Source organism: Impatiens glandulifera, chromosome 1 (genome assembly GCF_907164915.1).
Source record: "Impatiens glandulifera chromosome 1, dImpGla2.1, whole genome shotgun sequence".
In the NCBI taxonomy this organism is placed as follows: Eukaryota; Viridiplantae; Streptophyta; class Magnoliopsida; order Ericales; family Balsaminaceae; genus Impatiens; species Impatiens glandulifera.
The window spans coordinates 23,635,672-23,649,188 of NC_061862.1; the positions used below are offsets into that span (position 1 = coordinate 23,635,672).

General features: G+C 32.6%; 1 protein-coding gene across 1 annotated transcript; it reads right to left on the reverse strand.

The window, feature by feature from the left end:
* Nucleotides 1-9,498: 9,498 nt before the first annotated feature.
* On the reverse strand, nt 9,499-12,902 carry LOC124922222 (cellulose synthase-like protein G1). Its single transcript, XM_047462956.1, has 7 exons — nt 12,267-12,902; nt 11,522-11,629; nt 11,239-11,349; nt 10,910-11,122; nt 10,726-10,825; nt 10,506-10,660; nt 9,499-10,428 (listed from the first exon to the last, which is right to left on the reverse strand). Exons 1-7 carry the CDS (start codon nt 12,897-12,899, stop codon nt 9,526-9,528), a joined length of 2,223 nt encoding a protein of 740 aa, XP_047318912.1. The 5' UTR covers nt 12,900-12,902; the 3' UTR covers nt 9,499-9,525.
* Between the last annotated feature and the right edge of the window lie 615 nt (nt 12,903-13,517).

Consider the following 13,517-nt stretch of genomic DNA (forward strand, 5'->3'; position numbering starts at 1 on the left):
TAGACTGGCATGTCTAACTCCACTGAGTTAGACTGCCACGTCTAATTCCGGCTCTACCTCAGACTTATCTGAAAGAGTTAGAAGCACGTCTAACTTTCACTAATTAGACTACCCGTCATGTCTAACTCCACTGAGTTAGACTGCCACGTCTAATTCCGGCTCTACCTCTGACTTATCTGAAAGAGTTAGAAGCACGTCTAACTTTCACTAATTAGACTACCCGTCTAATTACAATAACCATTAGACTGGCACGTCTAACTCCACTGAGTTAGACTGCCACGTCTAATTCCGGCTCTATCTTAGACTTGTCTGAAGGATTTAGACGAACGTCTAACTATCACTAATTAGACCACACGTCTAATTATTCAATAACCATTAGACTAGCACGTCTAACTCCACTGAGTTAGACTGCCACGTCTAATTCCGATATCAATTAGACTGCCCGTCTAATTACAAATATATTAGACTACACGTCTAACTCCGATGAGTTAGACTGTACGTCTAAATCCGAATATATTAGACTTACGTCTAATTCCATTAGACTCACGTCTAATTCCGCGTATTCATCAGACTTGCGTCTAATTCTTTACATTTATTAGACTTACACGTCTAACTCCGATGAGTTAGACTATACGTCTAATTCCATTAGACTTACGTCTAACTCCGTGTATTCATTAGACCATCCGTCTAATTCTTTACATCTATTAGACTTACACGTCTAACTCCGATGAGTTAGACTTACGTTTAATTCCATTAGACTTACGTCTAATTCCATGTATTCATTAGACCATCCGTCCAATTCTTTACATCTATTAGACTTACACGTCTAACTCCAATGAGTTAGACTGTACGTCTAATTTCATTAGACTTACGTCTAATTCCGTGTATTCATTAGACCATCCGTCTAATTACACGTCTAATTGACTGCACATCTAACTCCGATGAATTAGACTGTGCGTCTAATTTTATGCGAATGAAAATCAAGATCGGTCTAATGACCCTTATTAGATCCAAGTCTAATAACGTATTGTCTCAATACACCTGTATCAAAACTCATAAATTATTTCATCATAAAATATCAGAGGGTAAATTATTTCAACACTAAGTCAAAATAATTTGACCCAACACTATGTGTCAAATATTATTTAAGACATTGTACTTTAAGCTGATTACGATTGTGGACAATACTTTTTAAACCGATCACACTTGATCAAAATTCAAGATACTGTTTTCCTCAGTTTGACCACATAAATACTTAGATTATTTTTAAGTCAGGTGTACACAATTCTCACACTTGAGACTATTGGTCACGTAACTTCTTGAGGAAACATTATCTAAGACAAATGTACTTTAACCGATCACGACTATGGACAATGCCTCTTAAACTGATCACACTTGCTCAATTTTTAAGATAATATTTTTCCTAAGTTTGATCACATAAATACTTCTCGATGAAATATCATTTTATTATGTTGATAAAACCCCCCTAGTAGAGATGTATGGTCATTTGGTTATTTTTGTCATTTGCATTTAAGTAAGGAGTCATACCCTTTTAACCTTCTAGGTGTTAGCATATTTTCCACTCTTCTTCGACACTTTGCGATGTTAGATTGAATCATCTTCAAGAATCGGTTCAATACATCGTTCTTTAGAATATTTTTAAAGGAGATCATGTACAACTGATGTTATTCGAGATAATCACCGTTAGTTCTTGGTTTGGTCTCTCGCACAAATACTTAGTCATTAGTTTTCTTGATTGATTTATTTGCTCAAATGTCATTTTTAGGTTTAAATTATGCTTCATTTTTTTAACTATGCCCCATGAGATTTAGTATAATTTCTTGAATCTAGAAGTTAACATGTTTCGAATTCTAAGGAATTTGGGCATTTTTTTATAATCGATATATATATATATATATATATATATATATATATATATATATATATATATATATATATATATATATATATATGATAGAATTGATACATTTTTGTTCTTGTATTCAAAAATTAGACAAGGATTTAAATAAACAACAAATGGTAATTTTAATATCTCAACCTCTATGAGTATTCTTATTATTTTTTCTTTTTTTCCTCTTTTCTTGATGACCGGGTGTATTTGATGGACTCTAAACATTTTATTCTTGCTTTTAGGAAACTAGACAAGAGTCTAGCGAATCTCAACCAACATAGTCTTGTTTGATATATTTGATTTTTTATTTGAGGCCTTAGGTTCTTACACATTACCTCTATCCGAGACAAGACACCACCTCCGTTGAAAACATGGTTCCTAGTTTGAACGTTCATCTTCCACGAACTCCCTCTTACACATCAACATTTTAAGCTTACATGAGGCTTTGCGAAAGATAAATTTAAAGAGAACCTTGCTCGAATCTCAAAAAAGTTACATTGACTCCTCAAGAGACAATCAATGTGAATGATGACTTTTCTTGCCTTCTTACTTGTCTCTAGAATCTTTATTCATCGCTACATCTTTTCCACAATGCGTTTTAGGATAGAAGGTTTAAAGGTCATTGGATAAAACGATTTTCACGAAGAGTTGTGAAATTCCCTGTTGAATGGTGCACGTGCATTCGTCGATGGAGGATAGAAACGAAAAAGAATTGTGGATTTAGAGTTGGATGATGCTCGTGCTTCTTTAGAAGAGTACTAGAAAAAGGTTTTATAACAAGTCATGGATCCAATGCTTGTGCATTTATTGACGAGAGGGAAAAAGAATTTTATGAAAAATCGTGGACTCTAAGTTTTAACGATGTTGGTGCTTTCTATTAGATTTATCTAAATTAAATCCTAATAATATATGTGAGAAAATAATACTATGATTAGCGATTAGCGGAAGCGTACCTGTACTCATCATCTCTTTCCTTATATTTGAAAGATTCTTTATCTTCTCTTCCTTTAGAAGTGGAATGGATCTTCCAATTGATGAGTACGTCAAATTTATTTTTCTCTCTCTGGTGATGGGGACGCAAAGAGGAAAATGAATCGTACATCAATTGGGGACCATACCGTTACAAAATAACCATAATGTTAGTTATTTTGGTTTGAACATTTCTAATTTAGCCCTTCATAAAATTAGAAAGTTCACTTAGGTATCCTCACTTTATATTCATGACAAATACACCCATAAGCCTATAAACTTGATTTCACATTAGATCACATTATTTTGGCTTAATTAAAAGATGACATTTGCACAATTATTTATTATAATAGTGACCCATAAATTCCAACAATCTCCCACTAGATCACGTATTACAAAAATAAATGTAACAATCATAATGCGCCCAAAGTTTTGTGTCATCTCATTCACATGTTGTATAAACAATTTTATCAATTAACTATATCAATATAGGATCAAAGAGCTCGTCGTTGTATTTATTCACAACTAGACCCAACAATGATCACATAAATCAATACAATTAACTAACAAATCATATCATGAATGTGAGGAATGAAAATTCTATGCACGGTGATCTTTTCATGTCAATTTTCAATTGGTCCTACTTAAGTGAGATCAAACTTTTAACATTATTGTACAAAATATCTTTAAACATTATCATAACTGAAAAATAAAACATAAGTGTATACACAAATACTTTAAAGTCATAGAACAACAATGTAATATAAACTCCCACTTAAACTAAAGATCCTTAAATACTAAAATACCCATGTGAGTAGTGTGCTCATGAAAGACCTTGGGTACCAAGCCTTTTGTAAGAGGAGCTGCTAACATGGAGTGTGTTCCAATATGTTATATGCTTAATTGTCTATTTTGTACCCTTTCTTTAACAACAAGGAATTTAATGTCAATAAATTTTGACTTTGTTGTACTCCTGTTGTTATTGGAATATAATACGGTTGATCTGTTGTCACAGTACAATTTTAGTGGTCTTTCAATTCCTTCCATAATACGCAGCCCTATGACAAAATTTCTTAGCCATAAACCATGATTTGATGCCTCATAACATGCTATGAATTCAGCTGCCATGGTAGAAGAAGCTACAAGAGTTTGTTTAGCACTCTTCCAGGATATAGCTCCTCCAGCTAACAGATAAACATAGCCTGAAGTCGATCTTCTACTATCTTGGAATCCCAGAAAATCAAAATCAGAATACCCAATGATCTCAAACTTATTTGACCTCTTATATATGAGCATGCAATCTCGTGTTTTCTTTAAGTATCTCATAACCCTTTTGGCTACTTTCCAATGATCTAATCCCGCGTTACTAAGATATCTGCCTAAAACTCCAACAATATACGCAATATTAGGACGCGTACATACTTGAGAATACATCAAACTCCCAATAACCGAAGCATAGGGAATTGATTTCATTTCTTCAATTTGAAGATTTACTTTTGGGCATTGATTGAGACTAAATTTGTCTCCTTTAGCGACAGGGGTATCTAAAGGTTTACTATCAAACATTCCATACCTTTTAAGCACTGTATCAATATAGTTTCTTTGAGATAACCCAAGGATACCTCGAGAACTATCTCGATGTATTTGGATTCCTAATACAAAAGAAGCTTCGCCAAGATCTTTCATCTCAAAATTCTTTGATAAAAAACTCTTGGTTTCATACAATATGCTTAAATCATTTGTGGCAAGTAGTATGTCATCAACATACAAAATCAAAAAAATATGTTTACTCCCAGCAAATTTCTGATACGCACATTCATCAACGACATTTACCTCGAAACCAAATGAGATAATAATTTGATGAAATTTTTGATACCATTGACGAGAAGCTTGTTTGAGCCCATAAATGGATTTTCTCAATTTACATACCATATGTTTTGAGTCTTCCGACACAAAGTTTTTTGGTTGCACCATATAGATTGTTTCTTCAATGTCTCTATTGAAAAACGATGTCTTGACATCCATTTGGTGAAGCTCCATATCAAACTGTGCAACGAATGCCATGATTGTCCTAAAAGAGTCCTTCGATAAAACTGGAGAAAAGGTCTCTTTAAAGTCAATCCCTTCCTTCCGAGAATAACCTTTTGCTATAAGACGAGCCTTATATTTGTCAACATTACCCTTTGAATCTCGTTTGGTTTTAAAAATCCATTTACAACCAATAGGTTTCTTTCCTTCTGGTAACGTGACAAGTTCCCAAACTTTATTGTCTTGCATAGACATATACTCTTCGTTCATTGCACAAATCCACTTTTCAGAATTAGTATCCTTCATAGCATGTTGGAAGCTGATAGGGTCATCTTCCATTATACTACCACTACCCTCATTTTCTTGAAGAAAAACTATATAATCATTTGATATAGCAGTTCTCCTTTCTCTAGTGGATCGTCTTAAAAGCACTTGATCTTGAGGTTATTGAGTTTGTTCTTCATGAGTTTGTTCAACAATTTCTTGTTGCTCTTGATTTTGAACTTGATCATTAATATGAAAAATATCCATATCGATGTGAAAATTATTTGGGATATGAATCAAGTCTTCCTCAATAGGAATTGTTGAATCCAAATTATCTTCAAAGACAAAGTTATTTCTCCCATCAAACTCAATATCCTAAAAAATATTGCAGTTCCCGTCTCAAAAATTGTTTTTAACTTGGGATCATAAAATTTATATCCCCTTGATCGTTCAGAGTACCCAATAAAATAACTGCTAACTGTTTTGGGATCAATTTTTCTTTCATTCGGCCTATAAGACCTTGCCTCAGCAGGACATCCCCAAACATGAAAATACTTTAAACTAGGTTTACGACTAGTCCAAAGCTCATAAGGTGTTTTAGCAGTTGCTTTACTTGGTACTCTATTTAAAATGTAGGTTGTAGTCTTTAGTGCCTCGCCCCATAGGGATTCTGGTAAAGTCGAACGACTAATCATACTCCTTACCATGTCCTTAAGAGTGCGATTACGTCTTTCAGCCACACCATTCATTCTCGGTGAACTAGACATGGTGTATTGTGGGACAATCCCACACTCCTCTAGGTATCTAGTAAAAGGTCCTGGACGTTGTTCACCTGAACCGTCATATCTACCGTAATATTCACCACCACGGTCAGATTTGACTTTCTTTATTCTTTTATTGAGTTGGTTTTCAATCTCAACTTTAAATGATTTGAACACATCCAATACTTGTGATTTTTCATGAATTAGAAATATGTATGCATATCTTGAGTAGTCATCTATAAATGATACAAAGTATTGTTGACCATTCCAAGAAGATGTAGGAAATGGCCCACAAATGTCCGTATGTATCAACTCTAAGACGTCATTTTCCCTTATTGCACATAATTTCTTCCTTTTAGTTTGTTTTCTTTTAATGCATTCAATACATACATTAATGTCTGAAAAATCAATTTTATCCAAAATTCCTTCGGAAACAAGTCTTTCAACTCTATTTCTAAAGATATGTCCTAATCGCTTGTGCCATAAGGAACTTGAATTTTCATTATTTATTTTTCGCTTAGTACCATGTGATTTCACATTCAAGGTTTCATTAAAAGAAGCAACTGTTTCAAGCAAATAAAGATTATCATAAGCTATAAGTGAACCAGTTCCAACAACTTTAGAATTAATAGATAAAGTTAAATTTCCATTTCCAAATGAACAATGATATCCCAATTTGTCCATACAAACAACATAAATCAAATTACGTCTAAATGAAGGTACAACAAAAGTATCCATTAAATCCAAATAGTAACCAGTACTTAATAACAATCTAAAATGCCGTATTGCTTCCACTTCTACCGATTTCCCATCTCCCACATAAATTCGTCTTTCAGCATCAATTGGTCTTCGGTAATTCAGGCAACCCTGTAATGAAACACTTATATTAGCAGTAGCACCAGAGTCTAACCACCAAGTGTTTCTTGGTACTGAAGCTAAATTAACTTCAGAACAAACTAAATTATGAAATGTACCTTTCTTAGCACGCCAAATACGGTACTTAGGACAATCTTTCTTTTGATGTTCATCCTTCTTACAAAAGAAACAACTCTTATCAATTTTAACTTGAGATTGAGATTTAGTTCGTTTCTTTTGTGCTGGAAATTTATCATTAGCAGCCTCATTTTTCCTCTTTATAACCCTTTCTTTAGAGGTGCTTGCCAAATGAGCACTTTCAGTCTTGTTTTGCTTCAATCTCTCTTCCTCTTGTACACAAAATGAAATGAGCTCATTAAGAGACCATTTCTCCCTTTGATAGTTACAACTGACCTATAATTGACTGAATTGAACAGGAAGAGATATAAGCACCAAGTGCACGAGTAAGTCTTCAGACATCTCGAGTTTGAGTGCTTTAAACTTAGAAGCAACATTAGACATCTCCATGATGTACTCCCTTATATTTTCCTTACCTTTAAACTTCATAGAAATTAGTCTCTTTAAAAGAGTGCTAATTTCTACTTTATCACTTTTCTCAAAGTACTTTTCGATTTTGGCAAGGAAATCTTTGGCATTAGTTATCTCATCAAATACCGCACCCCTAAAAACCTCAGGTATGCCACGCTTTATGATCATAAGACTCAAACGATTAAAACGTTCCCACTCCTCATATATTCTCTTATCATGAGAGTTACTATCATTCGTAGTAGGAGTGGGCTCATCCATTCTAAACGAAAAGTCGATATCCATGCATCCGAGAACAATAAGAATGCTCTCTTTCCAATCCTTAAAATTACTTCCATTAAGGATCGGAATTGAATTAGCATTAACAGATACAGTAGCAACAACTGTACTCATAAAAAAACAAAATAATAAATTACATTAATAACATGCTCATGACTATAATATTAAGTAACAATTAAATTCAAATTATGATTTATCCCATCTCAAAATACTTAACACAACATTAATATCAAGTCTTTGGACAGTAATATTAATTGCTAAAAGTATTTTGTTGTAATGATCAAACATTAATAATAAGACATGTCAAATAATAAAATCTATCTTTGGATAGATTAATTATTAACATAAATATGACTTTATAATTATTACATGTTTATCATCACAAGTATTTATGTAATTCGGTCAATTAATTATCAATCTTTGGATCAAATAATATAATCACATGAATTACACAATACTTACATTCAAAATTTTATTGAATCAATTTCAACAAACATTGTCACTTTGGTGATTATTTGTATCAATAAATACAATTCAATTATAGAACTATAATATCATTAAATTTGAATTTAAATGTCATATATATTATATATTATTGTATATAACCCAAATATATAATATATTATTTTCTGAATAAACATATTATTTTGTTTTGATAAATGACATGTAGTTTAATTTAATTTTATTGTGAAATAAAATAAATTATACCTAATAAGTTATATATATAATTATATATTCCTCAATTCTCTTTTAAGATTTATAATATATTATATATTATATCAATCAATAATCTAAATAGGACTTAAGAGAGAATCTTAATATCCCTAAATTTTATCAACAAACAATTCCTCTGTTTAACCCTAACTCTTTATATTTTCACTAAATTTATTTGAAATTATGACAAATTAATATATATATTCCTAAATTCAATATATCTACATCGATATAATTTCTCAAATAATTAAATATGCATATATATCTATCCCCATATAATTTCTCACATAATTAAATTAGGATGGCTCTGATACCAATTGTTAGATTTATCTGAATTAAATCGTAATAATATATGTGAGAAAATAATACTACGATTAGCGATTAGCGATTAGCGGAAACGTACCTGTACTCATCATCTCTTTCCTTATATTTGAAAGATTTTTTATCTTCTCTTCCTTTAGAAGTGGAATGGATCTTCCAATTTATGGGTCATTTTTCTCTCTCTGTTGATGGGACGCAAAGAGGAAAATGAATCGTACATCAATTGGGACCATACCGTTACAAAATAACCATAATGTTAGTTATTTTGGTTTGAACATTTCTAATTTAGCCCCTTCATAAAATTAGAAAGTTCACTTAGGTATCCTCACTTTATATTCATGACAAATACACCCATAAGCTTATAAACTTGATTTCACATTAGATCACATTAGTTTGGTTTAATTAAAAGATGACATTTGCACAATTATTTATTATAATAGTGACCCATAAATTCTAACAGCTTCGTTGACAAAGGATAATAAATAATACATGAAGCGTTGTGAATCCTGAGCAAAGCTCATGCATTCGATGAGAAAAACTAGGAGTGACATGAAGAGTCGTGGATCGAGCATCACACGCGTGTTTATCGAGTAGGGTTAAAAGAAGGACACTTAGAGTCATGGATCGAGTGGCATTCGTGCATTTGTCGACAAGAGAGATAGAAAAAAAGAAATATACGAAGAGTCGTGAATTTTAAGCTAGGTGAAGTTCGTTTGTTCGTCAAGGGAACAAAAGAAGGCGTACTTACGAAGAGTAAGAAACTCTAAAAAAAAAAAAAAAAAATCATCCTAACATTTTAGCAAAATCTGTCTCCTCTCTAACACCTTTTATTTTTATTAGAATAGTTATAATTGAGAATATGAAGCCATCTCCAAATTACATGAGAATGAAAAAGACAGACCCAAAACTCAAGAAAACTACAGCAAATACAAGAGACAAAATGGTTACTGAAATTGCAACTCTCCCTTTATCCTTCCTAAGTAAAATCCCTTCAATTAGTGGGTAATTTACTAACAAGATAAACAAAGAGAGAAATATTTGCCCAAACATCTCATCCAACCCCCCTTCAACAACAACTTTCAAACCTCCCAAAGCAAACGCAATCACATTTATTGCCACCAATGTCGATAAAGGAACTATAAGTGCACGAGACACATTGAAATCGACTTTACCCATTTGGTAAAGTCTAACTTGCTCGCTCTCGGCCACTTTATTAGTGGTCAAGAAGCTAGTTTTCTTCAACCCCAACAACTTCATGATCACATCCATACTTCCATAGAAAGAAGCCGTCACCGACTTAACAAACCACATTCTCCACTCCCCTTCGCACGTTCGAATAGTTCCGTTTGTAGCAAGAACATCAAACATATGTCTTAAGACAACGGAGAAGAAAACAAAACAGAGGACCATGAACCATGGGGAAGTTACCTTTGGGTATATATTGATGCCATTAAGGAGACAAAGTTGAGGAATAGTGGCTAAACACCAAAGAGGAAAAAAATAAAGTGGTTGAAAAGAAAGGTATGCATAGCACATGGCTTGAAGAAACGAAATCTTTGATGCCGGCCCAAATATGTAGCGAAAGAGGGTCGAGACACCGACTTCGAACGACCCACAGTGCCATCTTGTGCATTGAATCAAACAGTCGCTCAAGTTGGTTGTGCAACTTCCTAAGAAAGCCGGTCTCTTAGGATTGAAAAAAGCTGAATTCCAGCCATTGCTATGCAATACAAGACTGGTATAGAAGTCTTCCACTAGTGAACCATACTTGTAACCAACCTACATTTATAAAAAAAAATACAGATTCATTCAAACTAATTTGTTTTTATATAATATTTTTATAATTAAGTTGTTACCCTTTCCCCCCATTCGGTATGCCTTTCATAAGTGCAAGAGGCTAAAATCGCGGTTTCATATAGTAACATGTCGTTGTTCATTGAAGATACTCGATCGATCGATTTTAGGAACTCATCCGAGGTCCCAAAAGATTCTCGCAATCTAGATATGTCATCTGAATAAAAAATCATAATTATGTTAAAAGATAATGAAATACAAACTATAATGTATATTTTTTACCTTTAGGAAGGGGGATTCCATATAAGGCATTTCTCTTAATGTACAAACAAGTCCCGGAAACAATTGGACCCTGGAGACCATCCATACCCATACATTTAACCTAAAAAAAATTATAATAGAAAATTATTTTAGAAAAAAATATTTTTTTAGTAGAGGATCGAATGGTACGACTATTTCTAATTACCGTAAAAAATGATCTCATTGCGGAATCATAAATATCTTTGTCGCTAACATTGTAGAACTTTTGAGGGAAATGAACGAAAGCTAAGGAAGGAGAAATGAGTGGATCGAGATGGAAGCACATAGCTTGACGGGCTGACAAAGAGTCGTTAGAGTACATATCGCAGTCCAAAACCAATATGTATGGAGCATTGCTAACAATGGCCGAAACTCGTAGCTGCACTCAAACATCAAATTTGAAGGTTTGTCAATAAATCATTTCAAATTTATAATAAACTAAATGAAATTGCAACCAGCAAATATATATTGCCCAACAAATTTTAGTTAACATACTAGAACATTAAGGGCGCCTGCTTTGAAATTATGGAAGTGCGATGCATTTTTCTCTCGACAAACATAAACGAGTCGGGGCAAATTAGGAGATTCCTCGTTTCTTCCTATTACCTACATGATAAATAAAAAATCATCATAGTTTTTCAATATATGCCAACCTCAACTGCATATTTATTATTTGCAAATAAGTTTATCAGAAGAGTATCACCAAATTAATTTTAATTGAAAACGTGATAACTTGAAATTATAGTAATGTTTTTGGCTGCTATTAATTATTTGGTACCTGAATAAGAGAAGGATGGTTTTGTGAATCATGATTAGCCTCTTTTGGTACATCATTTTCTGTTGATCTATTCTTCATGAGCCGTTGCTCAAACAACCTGTATTTCCTCTGCCAAAACATTTTGGACATATCCATCAATCAATATTAATTATATCCCATTTTAACTACTTATAAATATTTATGTTTAATAACTATACTTCAATTTTATCAAATAAATATATCATAATTTTCCCTCAACGTTTGTTTTAAGTTAAAGTAATTTCCATCATTATAAAAAAAATAATAATAATCATAAATCACAATACTCCCAACTATCCATCAATATAATTACTTATAATTATTAAATGTTGCTATCCAATACCATGCACATACGCTGTTTTAATATTTATTTTACTAAAAAATCTTAATAATACATATTTCTTAAAATATTTTATTTTTATTTTTAATTATATGTACTTTTTAAATTATAAATTTAGAAAGCTATACTACTTTCTGACTCCACTTCTATTTAATTATAATCTTAACTGAATCAAATATATTGTAAAATATTAATTACAATTAAATATCCAAATAATAAATTTTCATTTTAACTAGCTTTTTATTTTTCTATTTTTTAGGTGGTTTTACACATAACTCTTTCTAAATCTTAATAATCCAAGAACACAATCAACCAATTTGAGAAATCTAGTTCTTTTTGTCTCAAGCTTTATGTAAAATTAAGGTTAAGACTAGGTAGGGTACTAACCTTAATCTCTCGCTCCTCTTCTAAGAATCTCTCTTTTCCTCTTTTATCACGATCGCTACCGCAGCCGGAGAAGTAAGCTTCCGGCGATGTGACTTTCAGTCCATGCCTCCGGCAAAACGGAACCCATGACCGTGCGAAATCCCAAGCTTCTCTGACGGCGTTCAATGTTAATTGAGATCCTGCATCGTCCGACAGATACACTGAGAGTTTCTCGGGTGGGTAATCTATAGCCATGACCGACAAAACAGTGCTCATAACCCCAACAGCTGGTTCCTTTTCCGGGTCGGCTGTGCAAATAAATACATCGATTGGCGGAAGGTCGGCGTCGGGCGGAAGCCTCTCTGGGAAAACTGAGCGATAAACTGGCCGCCATCCGAAGGCTTGATAGAGGAACCAGAGGAAGGAAAGAAGTAATTCGGAGACGAAGATTAATATCCAGAGAAAAATTGGGTAATTGAGAAGAGAGAAAGAAGAGATTCTGTAGTAAATGAATGAGATGATAGCGATGAGATGAACAAAGGCGTGGACACGGTTGATTATGGCGATTGAGGTTTTGACAGTGAAGTGGTGGAGGGAAGAAGAATGTGACTCTTCAGACCCCATTTTTGTCCAATTGAGAAGAAATGTGACCATAATCTTTCTATATATATATTCAGAACGGGTGGTAATGGCATAGGCTAAGGGGTCCTTTACTTATACGTTAACTTTTTTTTCAAAACTTTTTCATCCTCTATATTATAACTAAATTATCTTTTTCTTTTTTATAATTTTTTTTATCTTTTATATTTTAATACTTTTAAATTTATTTTTATATTTATCTTATTCTTATATTTATCTTAATAATCTCTTTTTTTATCATTAATTTTCTTAATTTTTCTTCCTACGTTTATCTTAATTTATTTTTATTCAGTAATTTTTTTCTTAACTTTTTTTTAATTAATAAACAAGTAAATAATCAAAAATATTTGATGAATTCAATCCTATTATTCAATAATAATAATTAATAAAAATATAAAATAACTCTGATCCCTTTTTTTCTAAGAATTTTCAACTGTAATGAAAGTGATGGCTCATAATAATTATTGAACTATATTAAAAAAAAATCATTTGGACAAAAGCGAAATGAACAAAAATCTAGCCCGTTTTTGATCTTTTTTTTTCTTTCCAAAAAGAAATATTTCCTTCATTTCTCTATTAGGTTACTGACGACTTCCTTCTTCGACGCGACGACTTCTTTCTTCGACGCGACGA

What these genes read in the sequence shown, in the direction of transcription:
- LOC124922222 (XM_047462956.1), bottom strand. Translation starts at nt 12,899, where the DNA reads ATGGTCACATTTCTTCTCAATTGGACAAAAATGGGGTCTGAAGAGTCA. An exon ending in ACCATCCTTCTCTTATTCAG is followed by an intron (nt 11,350 to 11,521) that starts GTACCAAATAAT and finishes TTTATCATGTAG; the next exon opens with GTAATAGGAAGAAACGAGGA. An exon ending in TGGAATCCCCCTTCCTAAAG is followed by an intron (nt 10,661 to 10,725) that starts GTAAAAAATATA and finishes TTTTTTATTCAG; the next exon opens with ATGACATATCTAGATTGCGA.